The sequence below is a fragment of the Mastigoproctus giganteus genome, chromosome 10 (assembly GCF_048544385.1).
Source record: "Mastigoproctus giganteus isolate SK-2022 chromosome 10, ASM4854438v1, whole genome shotgun sequence".
NCBI classification, from domain to species: Eukaryota; Metazoa; Arthropoda; class Arachnida; order Uropygi; family Thelyphonidae; genus Mastigoproctus; species Mastigoproctus giganteus.
The window spans coordinates 9,623,409-9,646,211 of NC_143584.1; the positions used below are offsets into that span (position 1 = coordinate 9,623,409).

A 22,803-nucleotide genomic window follows, 5' to 3' on the forward strand; every position below is an offset into this window, starting at 1 on the left:
ATAACAGTACAAACAGATTGTTCAGTTCCGCCAAGCATCTCAATTTCTGATTGGGCCAGGTCAGTCCTCTCTACACCAAAAGAACAGCCTACCCAACAGCAATCAACTCATTCGGTAAACACACCATTGACAATACCGCCAGATAAAAATTCTGTACAACAGCCAGTTAATCAAACAAGCTCTGAAAGAAATAATCAAAAAACCAATACTGATACCATGGACATAGATAGAAATTCACACCGAGATGAACCACTTCTTGAACTTCATGCGGAAGAGGAGGACATGGACGTCACTAGACCAAATTTCCCAAAAAGGGAAAAAAGACTAGACAGGCGCAAACAGACCACATCCCGTAAGCAAGCAGACACACCCGATAATCCTCAATAATGCACAAAATCATTCAATGGAATTGTCGCGGACTCAGAGCTAACTTAGACGATGTTTATGACTTAATTACCTAATATAAGCCTGCTGTTCTTTGTCTACAGGAAACAAACTTGACCCCTAAAATAACTATGAGCATAAAACATCATATAATGCTTAGAAAGGATAGGAATGACTCTAATACAGCACATGGAGGTGTAGCATTGCTAGTAAACTCCAGAACTCCTTTCAGACTAGTCCCACTGCAAACAACTTTAGAAGCAATTGCTGCTAGAGTTATGGTTAAGATAGCGGTAACAGTTGTTTCTATATACCTTTCGCCAAACTGTTCATACTCTCTAGCAGATTTGAATGATTTAGTTACTCAGCTGCCACCACCTTTCTGTATCTTGGGTGACTGGAATGGGCATCACCCCCTATGGGTTCCTCTCACCTTGATAAGAGAGGTCAGTTAATTGAAAAATTTCTTGAAAGGCACAACTTAACATTATTAAACAATGGGACTCATACGTACGTGCATCTTTCCTCAAGGTCAACTTCTGCAATTGATCTTTCAATATGCTCGCCAAACCTCCTTCCTCTGGTTGATTGGACGGTCACTGATAACCTGCGAAATAGTGACCACTTTCCAGTAATATGCACACTATCGGTTAACTCTCCTCCTCAAACTGAGATAAAAACTGTTTGGAAATTCGACAAAGCTAACTGGAAGAAATATCAAGAGCTGGCACATCTAGATATTCAGACTATCGAGACCCTCACCATTGACTCTGCCGTAACTTACATAACTCAGCAAATGATAGCAGCTGCAGAAACCAGTATACCCAGATCATCCATGAAAACTCGCTCCCACCCAAAAATATGGTGGAACGAAGCCTGTAGCAATGCGAAAAAAGAAAAGAATAGATACTGGAACTTATTTCGTAAATACCCAACCACAGCTAAGCTCATACAGTTCAAGAAAGCTAGAGCTAAATCTCGTCACATAAATCTCTTCTCTCTCAGGATTAATTCCATTACAAAATGTATTCCCGACACAGTTGAAACTTATCTGTATGCTGACGATCTGGCGATCTCAAGCCACTCACAAAACATGCGTTTCATTGAAAGGCAGCTTCAAGGTACAATTAACAAGCTTGTTCAGTGAGCCAAAAATAATGGATACAGACTTTCAAAACAAAAAACAACAGCAATTCATTTTTGCCGTAAACGGAATTTTCATCCAGATCCCGATTTACATCTTGATTCTCATCCAATTTCTTTTCAACAGAGTATTAGCTTTCTTGGACTAATTCTGGATAGAAAACTTAGTTTCTTAGAGCATATTAAACACATTCGTACAACCTGTCTAAAGAAGCTGAATCTTCTCAGGGCAATTTCCGCTATGTTATGGGGTGCAGATCGGTACATGCTGCTGCACTTATACCGGTCGCTCATAAGATCCAAACTAGACTATGGGTCACCTGCATATGCCTCAGCCAGAGAAAGTGTATTAAAATGGCTCGACCCAGTACATCACAATGCCCTCCGAATTGCACTGGGAGCTTTTCGTACATCGCCAGTTCAGAGTCTCTATACGGAAGCACATGAACCACCCCTATTTCTTCGACGGCAAACTCTGTTATTAAGTTATGCAGCAAAAATCAGAAGTTTTCCACATCATCCTATAAAACAGTATTTATTCACCCCAAAATGGCATAATTTGTACCAAAATAAACCTTTGCAGAATAAACCATGTGGCATTAGATTACAAAGCATAACTACGTGCAGCGAACTAAATATGAATGACATAATTCAAGATATTAGCACGGCTATGCCACCATGGCAAATACCCTTGGCCAATGTTGACCAACATTTCCAACAATGGGGAAAGAATGCACTTCCAAATTTCAGTATTCAGCAGATCCATTCAACTCACTCTTTTCAGTTCTCTAGTTTTACCCAAATTTACACTGACGGTTCCAAGACAGATAATAAAGTTGGAGCAGCTGCAATTCTACCAAACAATACAATATCCCAGCAGCTCCCTTTGGAGTACAGTATTTACACTGCAGAACTGTATGCTATCTTGATGGCTCTAGACAATGTAAAACAGTCATTATATCCTCAAACTATTATCTACACCGATTCCTTAAGTGCTGTATCTGCTCTTCAGTGTAAATTTCCTTCCAGTCATCCGTTTCTACAACAACAAATTCAAACCAAGTTAGCGCAGCTTCTTGCAAATAGGCAAAAATTAATTTTCTGTTGGATACCTGGGCACTCTGGAATCAGAGGAAACAAACAAGCGGATCTTGCAGCCATGAACGCCAGTCACATAAAATCAGACATGCAGATACCTTACACAGATTTAAAATGCATCATACATACCAATGTTAGAAAAAAATGGCTATCCATTTGGCAGGGAGAAAAGAGCAATAAGCTTTTTCAGATTAAAAAGGATCACAAGAAGTGGATATCAAGCCTAAGAGGCAATAGAAAGGAAGAAGTAGTGCTTGCTAGAATTCGAATAGGACATACTCACCTAACTCATAGTTATTTACTCACTAAGGATGACCCTCCACGATGCAGCAACTGTCAAACTCAACTCACAGTAAACCACTTGATCATTGAATGCCCATTATATCTGAGAGAACGAAAAACAGCTTTCTCTTCACATCTATATTCTTCTAATAAACTTACCTTACAACAGATTCTGGGAGACCGACAAGATATTAATGATGTTTTTACCTTCCTCAAATTGATAAACGAATATCACCTGATCTGAATCCTTTTATTTAATATAACAATCATGTATCAAATAAGATTGAAATAGGTGCATTATGGCCTTAGTAGCCCTTGCACCAATAAATCCAACAAACAACAACAACAAAGATTTTTTGTAATCGGCCTTTGCCTTCCTAACCTCCTTTGTGACTTGGTTACAGATCAGCTTATATCTATCATAGGCTTCTGTGTCACCTGTTAATTTATATGTATCCCATGCATTTTTCTTCCCTTTTAATTAATTCCATGAAAATAAATTATTAATATTTTAGTCAGGGCTTGGTTGCCCTGACTAGTATATTCTGTCAGATTTTAAGGGAGAGTTATGTATAACAATATTATAACAATATTAACCCCAAGCTCATTGTGCAGGGTCTTTGCAACCACAGAAAACTTGAGTGATTTCATGCTCTTTGTTTATTTCATCCATGAGCTAAAATTCAATACTTTTCAAAAAAAAAAAAAGGTTTCTTTGATTTCTCTATTGAAAAGTCCAGAAATTTCCATTACGTATCATGCAAATAGGAAATATGCTGTCAATTGTGAAATGATACTACGCATACCAGTTTTCACTCCTCACAAAAGCCTCTTTTTTTTTTTTTTTTTTTTTTTTGGAAAAAAATTATGTATTTCTTCTTAATTGTGTTTTACTAACAGAATTTCAAATTTGGAAATCTAGTGTCAAGTAGAAAACACTAATACTGCACTAAATTAAAAAACAGAAGTATGGATTTCTCACATAGAAATGTTTTCCGAAAACAATATTACTCCAACACCTTTTCTCAATGCATTTTTGAACTTGTAACAAAATTTCAAAAAAAATCTCTATTGGAAGCTGAGCTATAAACTTCCGAAAACTAATCAGATATTAGCATTAGCATTAGTAGAGGCATTTGATGCAAGAAAGCAAGCTTATGCAGCATCAGCCAAAAAAAAAAACTAAAATAAAATAATAATAATAATAATAAATGAATAAATAAAAATAACCACTTCCACTTCACCTCTCTGTTCATTCGAAATACCTGTCCAGGTGAGCCTTAAACTTATTTGGCTATCAACTTCCACGACAAGGGATGGAAGTCTGTTCCACCAACCAACCACCTGCTGGCTAAAGGCAAATTTCCCCACGTCTATCCTACATCTGTCCTTCCTCAATTTGAATTTATGCCCTCTCAGGTGATTATTCTGAGCAAGAGGAAGAATCCCATCAGCATTGAGCATGCTCAAACCATTCAAGGCTTTATACACCTCAATCAGATCACCTTGCTGGTGCCTAGTCTCCAGACACTGTAATTTGCAATACTTAAGCCTTTCTTCGTAAGAGCACCCCTTTGTTCCATTCACTAATCTTGTTGCCCTTCTCTGTACTCGTTCCAGCATCTCTACATCCTTCTTGAAATGAGGCCTCCAGACATGTATACAGTACTCTAGGTGTGGCCTGACCATTGCCTTATACAAGGGAATAATCACCTCCTTATCCCTTCTAGAAAAATTCCTATATATCATTGACAATACACCATGAGCTACTCTTGCAGCCCGTCTGCACTGCTCAGAAAACTTCATATCTGCCTGCACAACCACCCCCAGGTCCCTTTCATTCTCTACCACTGTCAGTGTAGTACCACAGAGTTGATACGTTGCTCTGGGGTTGCTGTTTCCCATATGTAGTACTTTACATTTCTCAATGTTAAACTTCATTTGCCACCTCTCAGCCCATCTGCTCAACCTTTCCAGATCCTGTTGCAGTAGCATAGTGTCAGTAGTGTCTTTGACAACCCTGCCAACCTTCATATCGTCTGCAAACTTGGACATTAAGCTTGATATACCATCATCAATATCATTTATAAATACAGAAAACAATAATGGACCCAATACTGAACCCTGAGGGACTCCACTAATAACACTAGTCCACGATGAGCAGTGTCCATTGATTACCACTCTCTGTCTTCTCCCCCTCAACCACCCCTTTATCCATAGCAGCAATTGCCTCCAACGCCACGCTGCTCCAATTTGTGCAGCAGTCTTCCATGTGCAACAGTATCAAAAGCCTTTCTAAGATCCAAGTATACAAAGTATAATATCAAAGTTATTTCCTGCATCCAGTTCTTTTGTGACTGCATCATAGTATCCAATCAAATTGGTTAGGCAAGACTTCCCCTTAACAAAACCATGCTGTTTCCGAGCTATAACTGAAGTCTTGTCTAGGTGATCCTGCAGTGCTTCTTTAACCAGTGTCTCCATTAATTTTCCGGGAACAGAAGTTAAACTAACAGATCTATAATTACTTGTGTCGCCCTTTGATCCTCCTTTGTGAATTGGGGTCACATTTGCACATCTCCAGTCCATGGGTACTTCCCCTGAGTCCAAGGAAGCTCTGATAATTATGGTTAAGGTTTTGCTTACTTCCTTTGCTGCCTCCTTTAATATAAGGAGGCAGCAAAGGAAGTAAGCAAACCCTTAACCATAATTATCAGAGCTTCCATCCACCCCAGGTGCCTTTCTTGTGTTTATCTTCAACAATTTCTCCTCTTCTTTACTCTCAGTTATTACAAGATTCTCTAGCTTACTGCCAGAGTTAAATATACCTCTGGCATTCCCCTCACTGAAAAACTCCTCATGTGTGAATGTCGATGCAAAATATTCATTCAGTTTGTTAGCTACCTGAGCAGGATCATCAACAGTTGACCCACCAATATCAAGTGGACCAATCTGATTCATCCCCTTCCTTCTAGAGTTTACATAAGTAAAGAACTCTTTGCTGTTTTTCTTTGCATCCCTTGCCAAAGATTTCTCGTAATCTGCCTTCGCCTGCCTAACCTCCTTTGTAACTTGGTTACAGATCAACTTGTATCTATCATAGGCTTCTGTGTCACGTGTTCATTTGTATGTATCCCATGCATTTTTCTTCTCTGCCATATGTCTCATTAGTTCATCTGACATCCATTTAGGCCTAAACCTTGATCAATATTTCTTAGTTGGTATGTAAAGCCTAGTAGCTTCCAAGATAAGTTCTTTGAATGCTTCCCATTTTGAATTTGCTGTTGGTAACATCATCAGTTGGTCCCACTGTATAGAATTTAAATACTGTCTCAGTCCATCGTAGTTGCCTTTACGAAAGCAATAACCCTTCCCTTTACCCCTAATGGTAGTTACCTCTTTGAGTAAATCCCACTTCAGCACACTGTGATCACTGCCACCTAGTGGTTAATTTACCTGCAGATTCTTAATGCATGAAGAATCACTACTGATAATCAAATCAAGAGTATTACTCCCTCTAGTTGCCTCCTGAACATGCTGATGAAGAAAACAATCATCCAATAAATCCACAAAAGCCTTGCTAGTGTGTGAGTGACCAGCCCCCAAATTCCAGTCAATATCTGGGAAATTAAAATCCCCCATTATAAAACTCTCTGATTTACTGGCCCACTCTATTTCCCTGTACAGTTTCTTATTATACTCATCAGAGTCATTAGGCCTATAGCACACTCCTACTCTCTATTTTGATCTCCCAATGCTTATGTCACACCAAACTGACTCGACACAGCCCTGTCCATCGATGTCGACTGGCTTCACTTCCTTGGATTTTATGTATTTCTTAACTAATTGCATAACCCCTCCTCCCTTCCTATCCTTTCTGTAGACATTGTACTCCCCAAATTCCAGTTCTGCATTCCTTATATCTGTGTGACACCACGTCTCTGAAATCCCCACAATATCTGCCTTTGATGTTTTGAGCAATACCTCAAATTCATCAAATTTATTTACTAAACTCCTAGCATTGGTGTACACGCAATTATACATGTACCTGTTCTTTTTCTTAGCTACCCTAATACAACCCATGTATTTACTTGTACCCCAATGATTCCCAGCAGTCTCTGAAATATCCTGCATCTTATTTTCCAGGCTGCGGCTCATTCCAATTGAAGCAGTGCAAGAATCACTTTCACCTCTGCCAGTGGCTACTGTTAATCTATTAGTCCTTGTATCCTCCCAATCTAACAGTTTTCCAATCCACCTAACACTGCTTCGATAGCATCAGCAAATATTCTTGCACCCTTTCTATTTAAGTGTATCCCATCCCTGTAGAAACAGTCTCTCCTGTTAACAAGTACAGACCAGGCTGAAAAAAATTCTACCCCTTGAGCCTTGCACAATCTTTCCAGGGCCAAATTGATCGACAGGGCTCTCATCATATACTCCCTCCTATCGTGTCTGGCAGAATTGCAGACACTTTCAAATTCAACCTTAATTCACAGCTTTTTTTCAACAGTGACCTGTACTTGTTAAGTAATTCCTCCATTAAAGGTAATATTTTACCTTTAACCCTTAGAATTGGATGTTTGGCTAATGTAGCACAATACAATATCCCCAGTGGGATTGCCAGGATAAATCAGTGCAGGTTAAATCAAATTAAAATTTCATTTCAATCATAGAGAAACGTTTTGCTCTCACCAATGATGGAGCACTGAGTCAGTTCTCAGCACTAAGGCTTGGACTTGCATTCAATTAGAGACAAATACTGTTATCTGTGATTCCCCCTAAGTTGTTAATATTTTTTTAAATGTATAGCACTTAAGTGAAGTTTATTTCCATACACCACTCAACTGTGTTCACTTAGATGAAATGCATTATTCACAATTTGGCGTAAGTTTTACAATAGAGACCTTTTGCCAGCTGATGAGAAAACTATTAAGCTTAAAAACAGTTGTCCTGGAGGAATCTCAGATTTTTAAATGTATAGTAGATTTACCATTCTGGTGAAGCTATACAACTTAAAAAGATTGAAACTTAGGCACAACTGTATATTTGTCTCTAAGTTGACCATAACTTAAGCCTTAACACCAAAGACTCAACGCTTGGTCTCCAGTGAGAGATGATAATAGTGAGTTTTCGCCTTAACTCTATGAAGTTTTTTACAGAAAATTTCATTTTGTCCATTATCATGGTGCCGACTAAGAGAATAAGTGACAGCGGTACTAGTAAATCTACCAAGAAAAGAAAGGCGATCGATTTGGATCAGAAAATTAAACTAATAAGAATGTATGAAATTGGTCAAACATTAACAAGTATCGTGCTGAATTCGGATTTGTCAATAATAATATAATAGCAATATGTTACTAGTCATTCCCTTGTTACGTAAAACAGGATAATCCTGGAAAATCGAGAGTCTACTGTACTTGACTCTGGTGGTTGTCCTCATTACCAAATAATCTGCAGGTGAAAGGAAGTGAGCATGAATGGGTGGTAATGCAGAACATCCAGTAATGGGGGGGGGGGTCTTCTTAAGTCTTTACCAATCCATGCTCTTCCTCTCTTCTTCATCTGCCAACACAGCACCCAGTGGTTCATCTAAATACATACTCTGCCCTTCTATATCTCCCATTCCACCAGTATCAGCAATGATTCTAGCACACTGAATGGATCACTTAGCATTGAACTAAGGCTAGCTTTTTGTCTACTGGTTGAGGGATCCAAATCAGTGACCATTAGCCACCATCTCCCAGGAAATGTGACCATTTGGCAGCTGTCCTTTGGACATTTGCATCTATAGATACCTGCAGATAACTGCCTTAGACATATGTAGCTACTTGAACTATATATAATTTAGAAACATGACAGTTTGGACAGCTGTCCATTGCTCCTTTGTATCTGTTAGCTATCTGTAGTCTATATATATTACAGACCCCATGAGCTGTAATGTTTTTTTTTTTTTTTTTATGTCATTGAAAATAATTTTAATTATGTAATTTAGTCTGACACTTTAATCTTATACTCAATGTAGTGAGTCAACAGAGTAGGGTCAAAATGGAAATGGAATTAAATCTTCATTATATATAGAGAGGTGCCTTTTCTTCATTGTCTGTTTCTGTATCACTTCAACCACACATAGCTTATGTAAAGAAAGAGGTTTTGGACAGATATTTCTTTAAATGAAATGAATGACAGTCTTTTTAGCATTTTAGCATTAGTAGAGGCATATAATGCAAGAAAGCAAGCTTATGCAGCATCAGCCAAAAAAAAAAAAAAAAAAAAAAAACCACTTCCACTTCACCCCTCCATTTGTTCGAAATACCTGTCCAGCTGAGCCTTAAATTTATTTAGGCTATCAACTTCCATGACAAGGGATGGAAGTCTTTTCCACCAACCAACTACCCGCTGGCTAAAGGCAAATTTCTGCACGTCTATCCTACATCTGTCTTTCCTCAATTTGAATTTATGCCCTCTCAGGTGATTATTCTGAGCAAGAGGAAGAATCCCATCAGCATTGAGCATGCTTTATACACCTCTATTAGATCACCTTGCTGGTGACTAGTCTCCAGACACTAATTTGCAAAACTTAAGCCTTTCTTCGTAAGAGTACCTCTTTGTTCCATTCACTAATCTTGTTGCCCTTCTCTGTACTCGTTTCAGCAGCTCTACATTTTTCTTGAAATGAGGCCTCCAGACCTGTATACAGTACTCAAGGTGTAGCCTGACCATTGCCTTATACAAGGGAATAATCACCTTATCCCTGCTAGAAAAATTCCTGTATATCATTGACAAGACACCATGAGCTACTCTTGCAGCCCGTCTGCACTGCTCAGCGAACTGCATATCTGCCTGCACAATTACTCCCCATTCCTTTTCATTCTCTACCACTGTCAGTGTAGTTCCAAATCCTGTTGCAGCAGCATAGTGTCAGTAGTGTCCTTGACAACCCTGCCAACCTTTGTATTGCCTGCAAATTTGGACATTAAGCTTGATATACCATCTTCAATATCATTTATAAATACAGAAAACAACAATGGACCCAACACTGAACCCTGAGGGACCCCACTAATAACATTAGTCCACGATGAGCAGTGTCCATTGATTACCACTCTCTGTCTTCTCCCCCTCAACCACCCCTTTATCCATAGCAGCAATTTGCCTCCAATGCCACACTGCTCCAGTCATGTGAGTTATGTTTAGCAATAGTAGTATTTTTTTTTTTTTTTTTTTTTTGCTCTGTTGAATTAAAAAAAAAACACTAATTTTTTAATTATAAAAAATTATAAAATTAAAAAACAAAATGACTGGATTTCTTCTTAGGCTTCTTCATTCAGATAGAGAACCAATTCCTGATGTACCTGCTGTTTACTTTGTAATGGCAACAGAAGAAAATGTTACAAGGATATCTCAGGCAAGTCTTTTGAGTTTATGAATATCCTTAGATATCAAGTTTTTCCTTAATATGTTTTAAAGACATTAAGAAATAACTTCATATGTCATTCTTTTTAATCTTTATTGAAATTTCATTAGATTGCAATGAAGATTAAAGAAAAAATTAATGTAAACTAAACTTCTTCATATTTAAATTTTTTTTTTTTTTATTTTTTCAATAATCTTTCAATAATATTTTTTCAGTCAAATCTTAATTTTATTGAAAAATTGAGATATATTAAGATGCTTTTACTTGATTTTAAATTGTGTGTTCTTAAAATCCTTTGTTAATCATAGTGTCCTTGAAATCAACATCAATATTTATTGAGGGATGGTACAAGAAAACAGAATTCATACAAGAAGAAAAGTCTATACTCAGTTTGAAGTAGGAGTAACAGGTTTTGAGTTAGTGTTAAACAAATTGGTGATATCATTTTTGCTTCTAGCATTTTGCATATGATAGTAAATTTATGAAAAAAATCATGAAAAAGCTTACTGTAATTAGAAATGTTTTGTTTCAATAAATGCTTGATTAAAATTTGGCTGTGGATTAAAGAGCACTCAGAAAGGATGTGTTGCTTAAACATCATTGTTGTTGAGAAAGGAGGCGGAAGCCTCCGAAAGCTTCAGTCAATGTTTTATCGCTTTTATCTTTATTGTATTTTAAATATTTTATTTATTTATTTATATTTTATTGTATATTAAAGTTTCATCGTATATTTATTTTGTAAATCAGTCTTTTGCATATATCATTTTACAGTGTAGTATCATTTGGTACATTTTAGTTTCTAGTATTAAACCATTATAATTAAACGGTTGGTGTATTTGTTTTAAATTCTGGATATGTACTCTCCCAACCTTAGAGGCCTTTTTGAAGATAGCACTCAGAAACTCAATAACATTGTACAGCAGGAGTAAATGAATTTTATTAATACTGCAATCAAACCGAATCTTGATCAAAAGAAGTATCACAAAAGATACTCAAAATTAGTAAAGTGTGACAGAAGACAGGCTTCAACACAATATGAGAAGAAATCCCATACATGTGTGAGTAGCACTGTGTTGCTTTTAATAGCAGCGACAGCTTCATGGATGCAATTCGACATCTCGGTTGTTAACCTCTATGGTGCAAACAATTTGTTTCATGTGCTCCCACACATAAAAAATCCAATGGGTTAAGATCAGGAGGGTGTGGTGGTAAGAAATGGGACATCCACAACCAATCCAGTGATTCCAGTAACGATCATTTAAGAATATTGTTACTTGTTGCCCAAAATGTGGAGGCACTGTGTCTTGCTGAAACCACATATTGGCACATATGCTTAAAGGAATATCTACCAGAAGCATTGGCAATGTCTGCTGCAAAACTGTAAGGAAGGATCAGCAGGCAGGAAACTTGTGATGAATAAATTTATCTTTTATAATGCGTCCCACATATTGATGCTAAATCCTACTTGTAAACGGGATTGCTGAATGGTGTGAGGATTTTCCACTGACCATGTATGGAGATTGTGCATGTTGAATATCCCATCTCTGTAAATGTTTCTTCATTGGTCCATAGGATATTGACAAGAAAGTTGGGGCTGTTGTTGATCTGATTAAGTATCCATAAACAAAATTGCTCACACACAAGTGAGTCTCCTGCTTGCAGTGCCTGAACTCTCTGCAAGTGGTATGCATATAGCCTGCATTCACAGTGTGTGCCAAACGAAAGTTTTGGGATGACCCATTCTTGCAGAAACTCTTCATGTGCTGGTGGAGGGATCCTAATGTCACAATATCCAGCACTTCTTGCTCTGCTTATGTAGAATATGAACAGGTGTGGCCTCAGTCATGACACCCTTTCACTGTACCACATTCCCTCAAATTACGGTGGAAGTTGATAAATACACACCAGTTAAGGTATTGCCTCATTGGAAAACAACACTGGTATATGATGGCTGAAGCTTAGCATGTCCTTCGCATACACCATACACAAAGTGAATGTCTATGTATTCTGCTAACATTAATGCTTTTCTACTCACCATACACATAATGAAGTTACTGTACCACAACAATCCATTCGTTGCAGCCTTACATTTTCATCTTGTGTTTTATAAAAAATACAGTATAACAATTTACATAACATTCTGTGCAACGATCTGATTTTTATACCCCACTTTGTGATGTTCACAAAATGCTAGAAGCAAAATGATGTCACTAATCTGTTTAGCACTAATTCAAAACCCATTGCTCCTACTTCAAACTGAATTCAGACTTTTCTTGTATTGTAATGAACCATTACCTCAATAAATATTGATTTAAAGGGCTCCCTGTATAACATTATTTTTTATTGCATTGATTATTTTTTATTGTTTTGTTCTACAGTGCAGGGTTTCCACTTTTCAACTTTTGACAACCTCTTTTTGAGTGAAGCATAAACAAGCCACATTCACTTCTTCATTTGTGACCTTTTTTTTTTTTATTTATTTTGGTATGTCATGACATCATTCTAGATGTCCTCTGGGGGTAGGCTGGAACCCACTTATGTGGATTGCAGCCTAACAGATAACCTATATCAGTTATATCATTTACAGAAAATATGATTCAGAAAATAGCGCTAAAAAAATGTTGCTACTTATGGTAATCAAACTTTTAAAAAATCAGTTGTTGGAAGTTACAAATAGATTTTGAGTCATTACACAGTTACAAATGGTTCACCTGCATTATCAGTACAGTCTTCTTTTGGCTATGTGTCTGTTCTGCTAAGACTTTAAAGATCTAAAAAAAGTCTTTGGTGATTGAATAAAGTATCCACAGTAAATCTTGTTATGTGAACTAGCCAGTGAAGACAAAGGATTAAAAAAGTTTTGACAGTCCATTTAAAATCATTAGTCATGCCAATAAAATTACTGTGGAGAAATTATATTAAAATATATGATACTGAAAGCAATAAATGAAGATACATGATGATATACATGATGTAACTTACATTTTTCAAAATTTGTGTTTTTTCGGCACCCTGATAATAGTTAATGTATCATTTATAATTAATATAACATGAAGGCAAAGCTTTCAAGAGCTTGGGGGTCTTTATTCCCAGTGATATAAACTTCTGTCTTACATTTAGTCTAAATAATAGCAATAAGCAGGACTCAACAAACACAGTCTCCATGGTTGCTCTGGCAACTGATAAATCTGACTTGGTGCCTGTAGTTCTTTACATCAGTTTAGAAGCTGTAAGGTTGAACTGCCAGTTCTTTGTTTTAAGATCACTACAGTCTGTATTTCACAAGGATTAGCGATGTCCATGGTATTGTACCTTTTAACAAAGGTACAATACTGTGGACTCTTAGTGTGAACATTAAACTATCAACAGCATTATCTTATAAAATTAATCTTATTGGTTGGAGGAAAACCACAAAAAATAAGTCCGATCAGTCATATCTAGGTTTCATTAGGATGCACAAAAATTAATGTTACCTGAAAAGTATTTTGTAATTACATCCAGTCATCCAATATTTAGGAAAAACATGATTAATGCCAAAGACATTTTATGAAGATAGGCTACAATGTTTGGGGGGGGGGATTTTTTTATTATTCCATGGTTAAGAAAAGAGCTGCAGAATTTAATTAATTCATTTTCCCACCAACAGTGAAGTCATTGTTGCAGTGGATGCATTCTTGAAAACTAGAGTAAAAACTTTCTTTGCAGCTGGAATCAACACATTACAGAAGTGTGTTGACTCCAAAGGAGACTATGTCGAAAAGTAGCATTACCAGACTCCTCAAATAAACCTTCATACTCAGCCCACGATCTTTTCAAACACCCCTCATACGTTTTTATTCAATACAGGAAATTTTATCCCTTCTTAATTGATCAGTGATTAAATAAATATTTGAAAGTTGTTCAGTTGTGAAAACGTTCTACTGAATATTTTAAGGAGCGTGTTTATATGCACAATTCTTGTAAGTTGGGTGTTTGTAATTCACGGAGTGAATCAGCAATGTAATGTCTTCAGTACCTGATAATAGTATATCATTTATGATTAATTTAACATATAGATTATAATTAATTATAACATATAGGTTAATCACATAAAGAAGTTTAAAGGCCTTTAATTTTTGCAGAGTTTAATTATAAATTGACTGTCCAATATCTTAGTGTAAGATTGATTGATACTGGCTGCTTTAGAAAGTTGGTGTCACATGAATTAACACTCGCAAGCAAGATAAGTACTGATATTTTCACCTCATCACTTGATTTGAGTTTATTGTGCAATGGCTGTTCTAGAAGACTTGTTTTTAGTATGCTGTTCCCCCTACTCCTCCAGCTGGCAATAAGCATTTTAAATTATGTGCTAATGGTTTTGCTATGAAAATTCATGTGTTGTATCTATGGCCCAGTGTTCTTCCTCCTTCACTAAGAAATCTCATTTTTGCTTCTAGTGGGTTGATCTGGTGCCCATCTTTCTAAACACATTGTGAAACCACTGAAAAATCTTATTTGGCTCTATAAATGGCACCCATATATTTGTCTAAATTTTCTTTTAATTGATAATTAAACCCTTCCTCTCCCCCCCCACACAGTGCATAGGCATCATATGTCATAAATGACACCACTGTTAGTCAGAGCATGTTTCATGCAGCTTCCAGAGGCTTTTTAGAAGGAATAAATCAAAGTTTGGCCCTGTGTGTTTCCTGTTTATTCAAAATATTGCAATTTTCAATAAATTACAATATTCAGTTCTGATTTACTGGACCACTTTCTTTGTCTGCATAGTTGATTGTTATACTCATTCACAGTCATTTGGTCTATAACATACATTATACTCATTATCATATAGTCTATAACAGGCATGGCCAACAAGTCGATTGTGGCTTTAATTTCGGTCAATCACGACGAATTTTAAATTTATATAAAAAACAGATTAGTCAAGATCTAAATGTTGTTATTATTATGCACCCCACTTGCATACGCTTATTACAAATCCATTGAACCACGTGACTACTTTTGACTACTTTTGTCTCACGCGGCCACTAGCCTTGTCTAGTGAAAATTCACGCAGTTGTCTTGTGGAGAGCATAGTGTATGTGTCGAATTCTTATTTAGCTTACTTAATAACTGGACAGTACTTGTTAATTTAATACCCTTTGATTTGAAATGAACACTACGAAAAAGAGTAAAACGTATCATTTTCATCAAGAGTGGGAAATAGAATACTTTTTTGTAATGATAAAAGAAAACTGTTGTTTGATTTGCAATGCTTCCGTGGCTATACCCAGAAAAGTGAATTTAGAAAGGCACTTCAACGTACTCCATGGTAAATACTAATTGGATTTTCTGCCTAATAGTGATCATAGAAAAAAAATTAATTAAAAGAACTTAAATCCAGATTATTCGCACAACAAAATTTCTTCATGACACCTAATTTACAATCTAAAGCAGTAACTGTAGCATCATTTAAAGTGAGTCATCTTCTTACAAAAAAATGCAAACCATTTTCTGATGGTCAGTTCATCAAAGATGCCTTTTTAGTAATAACAGATTCTCTTTTTGAAAATTTTAAGAACAAAAATGAAATTAAAAGTGCTCTTCAAGATCTGCAATTATCTCAAAATACTGTGATGCGACCCATCGAGAAAATGAGTAAAAATGTGAGCAAACAATTGCATTGCGTGCTCATATTCCTAATTGTGTGTCCTTTGCTTTACAACTGGATGAATCTACAGACGTCAGTAATACAGCTCAATTGCTCGCTTTTTATTCGTATGGTTTTCGATGATTCTGGCACTAGAGAAGAACTGCTGGGTATGGTTTCGTTAAAAGAAAGAACTAGAGGTCTTGATATGTTTAACACATATTCAAAAATTTTATTGAAAACATTAAATTACCACTGTTTAAGCTCATATCAATAACAACAGATGGAGCTGAAGCAATGACGAGGCATCTTAACGGATTCATTGCATTGTACCAAAAGGATGATGAATTTACAGATTTTTTGAGTTACCACTGTATCATCCACCAACAAGTGTTAGCCAGCAAAAGATTATATACTAAAAGTGTTATGGACATAGCTTTCAAAATCGTGAATTCCATCAGAGGACAATCTCTCCATATGAGACTTTTCGAAATGCAACTCGATGAAAATGAACCAGATCTGATATTACACACAGATGTGAGGTGGCTGAGTTGGAATAAGTTTTGCAGAGAATAAGATACAGAGTGTAGTAGTAGTAGTAGTGGCATGTGATGCAAGAAAGCAAGTGTATGAGCTCATGCAGCATCAGCCAAAAAAAAAAAAAAAAAATCACACCATTCCCTCCAAATGCCTGTCCAGTTCCTTCTTCAATTTGTTAGTATTAGTAACGGCCGCATGGTGCAAGAAAGCCAATGGCTTATGCTGCACCAGCCAAAAAAAAAAAGAATAAATTCCGAACAAAACAATGATAAAAAAAAAATAATAATAAAAAATAAAATAAAATAAATAACTAAATAATAATAATTAATAAAAAAAAAAAAAAAAAAAGAAATTAAACCTATCATCCTATGCGCTTCCCTTACCCGAAAGTACTATCCAGATGACCTTTGAATTTCCCCAAACTGTCGGCCTCTACCACCCATGAAGGCAACTTATTCCAGTAATTTATAACTCGCTGGCTAAAATAAAACTTCCTGCAGTCCAATCTAAACATTTCCCCCCGTAACTTGAATTTATGTCCCCTGGTTCTAGCATCATTTATAATCTTGAAAATTTTGTCCTCATTCATTTTACTGATGCCTCTCAGAGCCTTAAACACCTCAATCAAATCTCCTCTAAGGTGTCTCGTTTCCAAACTCTGCAACCCACATATTCAAAGTCTTTCTTCATAAGGACGCCCTTTAGCCGATCTCACCAGGCGAGTTACCCTTCTTTGCACCCTTTCAAGAAGCTCGATGTCTTTCTTTAGGTGTGGTCTCCATACTTGAACACAGTATTCCAATTGTGGTCTAACATAAGCCTTATATAATGGGATTATCACGTCCCTATCTCTACTTGCAAAAGTTCGATAGATCATCGATAGGACACCATGGGCCTTCCTTGCAACCTGTTTACAATGCTCAGAGAATTTCATGTCTGACCGTATCGTAACACCCAAGTCCATTTCCTCCAGGACTGGATTTAGTTGAACTCCACCAAGTGAATAAGTTTTTCTGGGATTACTGTTTCCCAGGTGTAATACCTTACACTTTGTTGGATTAAAGCACAGCTGCCATTTTTCTGACCATTCCTGAAGTCTATCTAGGTCTCTCTGAAGAAGCTCAGCTTGACAGTGATCATTAACTACTCTACCAATTTTAACATCATCTGCAAATTTAGACATCACGCCCTCCATCCCTTCATCAATGTCGTTTATGAAAATTAAAAACAACAGTGGTCTTAATACTGATCCTTGGGGAACCCCACTTCTTACATCAACCCAATCTGAGGAATAGCCATTTATCACAGCCTCCTGCCCTGAAGCCATCCTTCTATCGATCCAAGGATTTTCCCAGTGATTCCAACCTGTTCCAGCTTATAAAGCAACTGCTCATGTAGGACTGAGTCAAAAGCTTTGCTGAAATCTAAATAAAATATGTCGAAATTATTCCCTAAATCCAGCTTGTGAGCTATTCAACCTATCAACTTCCACAACAACAGATGGAAGTTTGTTCCAGCAATTAACCACCCGCTGGCTAAAGGCAAATTTACGCACATCTATTCTACATCTGTCTTTTCTTAATTTGAATTTATGCCCCCTTAGGTTCGTAATCTGAACAAGTGGAAGGATCCCATCAGAATTCAGCGTGCTCAACCCATTCAAGGCCTTATACACCTCAATCAGATCACTGCGCAGGTGCCTAGTCTCCAGCCACTGCAGTTTGCAGAACTTAAGCCTCTCTTGGTAAGAGGATCCCTTCATTCCCCTCACCAATCTTGTTGCCCTTCTCTGTACACGCTCAAGTAAATCTACATCCTTCCTAAAATGAGGCTGCAGTACTGAAGGCATGGCCTGACAATTGCCTTATACAGAGGGACAATCACCTCCTTTTCCCTGCTGGCAAAATTCCTATATATCATTGACAAAACCCCGTGACCTGCCCTAACAACCTGTCTGCATTGCTCAGAAAACTTCATATCTGACTGCACAATTACTCCCAGGTCTTTTTCATTTTCTACCACCTTAAGCGTAGTACCACACAGTTGGTACGTTTCTCTGGGGTTACTTCTACCCATATGCAGTACTTTGCATTTGTCAAGGTTAAACTTCAGTTGCCACTTCTTAGCCCATCTGCCCAAATTATCTAGATCCTGTTGCAGTAGCACACTGCCATTACTGTCATTAACAACCCTGCCAACCTTTGTATCATCTGCAAATTTCGACATTAAGCCTGATATACCTTCATCAATATCATTGATAAATATACAAAACAACAGTGGACCTAACACCAAAACCTGTGGGACTCCACTAATAACATTAGTCCACGAAGAGCAGCACCCATTGATTACCACCCTCTGTCTACTCCCACTTAACCATCCTTTTATCCATTGTAGCAACTTACCCTTAATACTATTCTGCTCCAATTTGTGCAATAGTCTTCCATGCGCAACAGTGTCAAAAGCTTTCCTGATATCAAAATTATTTTTTGCATCCAGTTCCTTTGTAACCACATCATAATATCCTATCAAATTTGTCAGACAAGACTTTCCCTTAACAAACCCATGCTGTGTCTGAATTATTGCTGCAGTCATGTCTAGATGATCCTGCAATGCATCTTTAACCAGTGACTCCATTATTTTACCCGGAACAGAAGTTAAACTAACTGGTCTGTAATTACTCATGTCACCCTTCGATCCCCCTTTGTGAATTGGGGATACATTTGCATATCTCCAGTCCGTGGGAACCTCCCCTGAGTCCAAGGATACTCTCATAATTATGGCTAATGCTTTGCTTAGTTGCTTTGCCGCCTCCTTCAATATAACTGGATAGATCCCATCCACCCCAGGTGCTTTTCTTATGTTTAACTTCAACAATTTCTCCTCCACTTTGCTTTCAGTTATTACAAAATCATTAAGTATCCTGCTACAATTTGATAACCTTCTGCCATTTTCAAACCTTAATAATTCCTCATGTGTCAATGTAGATGCAAAATACTCATTCAGTTTGTTTGCTATCTGAGCAGGATCATCAACACTCGAACCATCGGTGTCAAGTGGACCAATCAGATTCATCCCCTTCCTTTTAGAGTTTATATAAGTAAAGAAATCCTTGCTGTTTTTCTTAGCATCTTTTGCCAAGGATTTCTCGTAATCTGCCTCCGCCTGCCTAACCTCCTTTGTGACCTGATTACAGACTAGCTTATATCTGCCATAGGCTTCTGAGTCGCTTGAAAATTTATATGCATCCCATGCATTTTTCTTCTCTGTTACGAGTCTCATTAGTTCGTTAGATAACCATTTAGGCCTAAACCTTGAACAGTATTTCTTAATAGGTATGGAACTTTTAGTAGCATCAACGATTAATTCCTTGAATGCTTCACACTTAGAATTTACTGTTGGTAACATCGTCAGTTGATCCCACTGTACAGAATTTAAAAACTGTCGGAGACCACTGTACTCACCTTTACAGAACAAAAACCCTTTCCCTTTACCCCTGATGGTAATTAAATCTTTAAGTAAATCCCACATCAGTACATTGTGGTCACTGCCACCTAGTGGTTCCTTTATCTGCAAATTCTTAATACACGAATGATCACTGCTGATAACCAGATCAAGAGTATTACTTTCTCTGGTTGCCTCTCGAACATGCTGCTGCAGAAAACAATCATCCAATAAATCCACCAAAGTCTGACTAGTGTGTGAGTGACCAACCCACAAGTTGCAGTCAATATCTGTGAAGTTAAAATCCCCCATTATAAGACAATCCGATTTACTAGCCCACTCTATTTCTCTGTACAATTGTTCATTGTACTCATTCGAGTCATTAGGCCTATAACACACTCCTTCTCTTATTTTTGCTTTCGCAGTGGTTATGTCACACCAAACTGACTCAACAGTGCACTGTTCATCTATATCAACTGGATGCACTTCTTTTGATTTTATGTTTTTCTTAATTAACAGCATAACACCTCCTCCCTTTCTATCCTGTCTATCCTTTCTGTACACATTGTACTCCCCAAATTCCAGTTCAGCATTCCTTATATCTGTGTGACACCACGTCTCTGCTATCCCAACAATATCCGCCTTTGATGTCTTGACCAACACTTCAAATTCATCAAATTTATTTACTATACTTCTAGCATTGGTATACATGCAAGCATACATGCTCCTACTCCTATTCCTAATTACCCTAACACATCCCATATACCCACCTATTCCAGGATGACTGCCATCCATCCCTGAAACCCCCAACACCCCACGCTCCAGGTCGCTACTTATTCTAATAGAAGTTGTGCAAGAATCACCTTCACCTCTGCCTGCGGCTACTGTTAAACTATTAGTCCTAGTATCCCCCCAAGCTATCAGTTTTCCGACCCACCTAACACTGCCTCCATAGCATCAGCAAATATTCTTGCACCCTTTCTATTTAAGTGTATCCCATCCCTATAGAAGCAGTCCTGTTAACAAGTACAGTCCAGGATGAAAAAAATTCTACCCCCTTGAGCCTTGCACAATCTTTCCAGGGCCGAATTGATCGACAAGGCTCTCATCATATACTCCCTTCTATCGTGTCTGGGCAGAATTGCAGACACTTTCAAATTCAACCCTAATTCTCGGCTTTTGTTCAACAGTGACCTGTACTTGTTAAGTAAGTCTGCCGGTCTCCTACTCCTAATATCATTGGTGCCAACGTGTACAACTATATCACCTTTTGTGCCCTTAAAAGATGATATCCACTCTACAACGTCATCAACCTTTGCCCCTGGCAGACATACCGTCCTGTTCCACCCATCCGTTTTACAAAGCATGTTTCCCATTTTCCTGACAATAGTCTCCAACAACTACTAGTTCCTGAGGGACCAGCGCATTCTGCCTTGGGGGTTGCCGCTGTGTTGCGTGATGACCAAGTGCAATCTCTGGCGTTGATGTGGGCAGCTGAAAGCCTGATGGGCCACTCAATTTAGAGGGCATCTATCCTGTCCTTCAAACTCTCATATAGGCCCATAACAACGCTGAGTTTTCACCTGATTTCCTTACATCGTGTACACACAAAGACATCCCCCATGGCAATATCATATTCCGTTCCAGAGAGTTCGGCAAACATTTCACAAGTTGCACATTTTTTTAGGCTCTGATGCGTTGGAGTATCACGCCCCTCAGTTCTCCCCCGAGTCACAGCACTCCTGCCACTTTGTGCCCGTTGCTTTGCTGCTAGTTTGGGGCATGATACTTTAAATTAATAAAATCAATAAATTAAATTAATTAAATGTCAATACTATGCTATCTAATAGAAACAGTGAAGCGTATTGCTCTATAAATTATATGTTAGAGCTTCCTAACTATCGCAGTTAAAAATTTGAATTCCCTACCACTATATACAAAAACAATGGCTTCAAGATTCGGACGAAATAACGGTTTTACGTATATTAAGTATTACGTATATCTACAAAAACTGTTTATCTAAATTAAAATAAAAATAACCAGCGTAACTATAACTATAAGACTACGTATTAAGTACAATATAAAATAACAATTATGTAAATAAATAAGTGGTTGTGTGATCTGGCTATTTTGGCAGATTTTACCAGTAAATTAAGTGATCTGAATTTGGAATTACAAGGGGGAAAAAATGTGGGTGACATGATTAGTAGTATTTCTGCATATAAATATCAATTTTTGCCAATGGCTAAGGATCTCAAAGAAAAAAAAATTCAATCATTTTGCAAATATGCAATGCATTTGCAAAAATCCTGTTTTTGAATTTAATAGTGAGAAATATGTTTCCTTTCTGAAATTGAAAAGGTTGTGGATGATTTTAAAACCAGGTTCAGTGATTTTAAAACAATTGAAGACATTGTTCAATATATTTCTTATCCATTTAATGTCTACCTAGATACGAAACAAATTGCAGGAAAAATCGCTAAGATTTTTCACATGGGGAAAATATTATTTGAAAATGAAATTATTACATTGTGAAACGATGTCTTCCTAAAAAAGCCAGATCATTAGAAAAAGACTTTTGAAAATATGTTTGCTGAGAAAAGTACCCAGATGTAAAAAAAATGCAGTGAACTTTTAAATTCATGTTTTGGTTCCACACATCTGCGTGAATCGGTCTTTTTGTATTTGATACAAACAAAGACGAAGGATCGCTCTACTCTTATGGACTTGCATAAAGAAGAAAAGAGGTTGTCCTTTTCAAAGTATATCCCCGATTTTGACGGCTTGACAGATGACATAAAGACACAAACTTCACATAAATTAAAAATTTAAATACTTATGAAGTGTTGATTAGCTTTTTTAACCATGT

At 37.2% G+C, this 22,803-nt stretch overlaps 1 protein-coding gene across 2 annotated transcripts in view; it reads left to right on the forward strand.

The window, feature by feature from the left end:
- Slh (sec1 family domain containing Slh) overlaps window positions 1-22,803 on the forward strand; it is a 294,184-nt gene that overhangs the window by 43,973 nt on the left and 227,408 nt on the right. For both annotated transcript variants that reach the window (XM_090383401.1, XM_090383403.1), the window contains one exon: window positions 10,222-10,312. In XM_090383401.1, coding sequence (XP_090239527.1) covers window positions 10,222-10,312 — 91 coding nt within the window. The remainder of the gene's footprint in view (window positions 1-10,221; window positions 10,313-22,803) is intronic.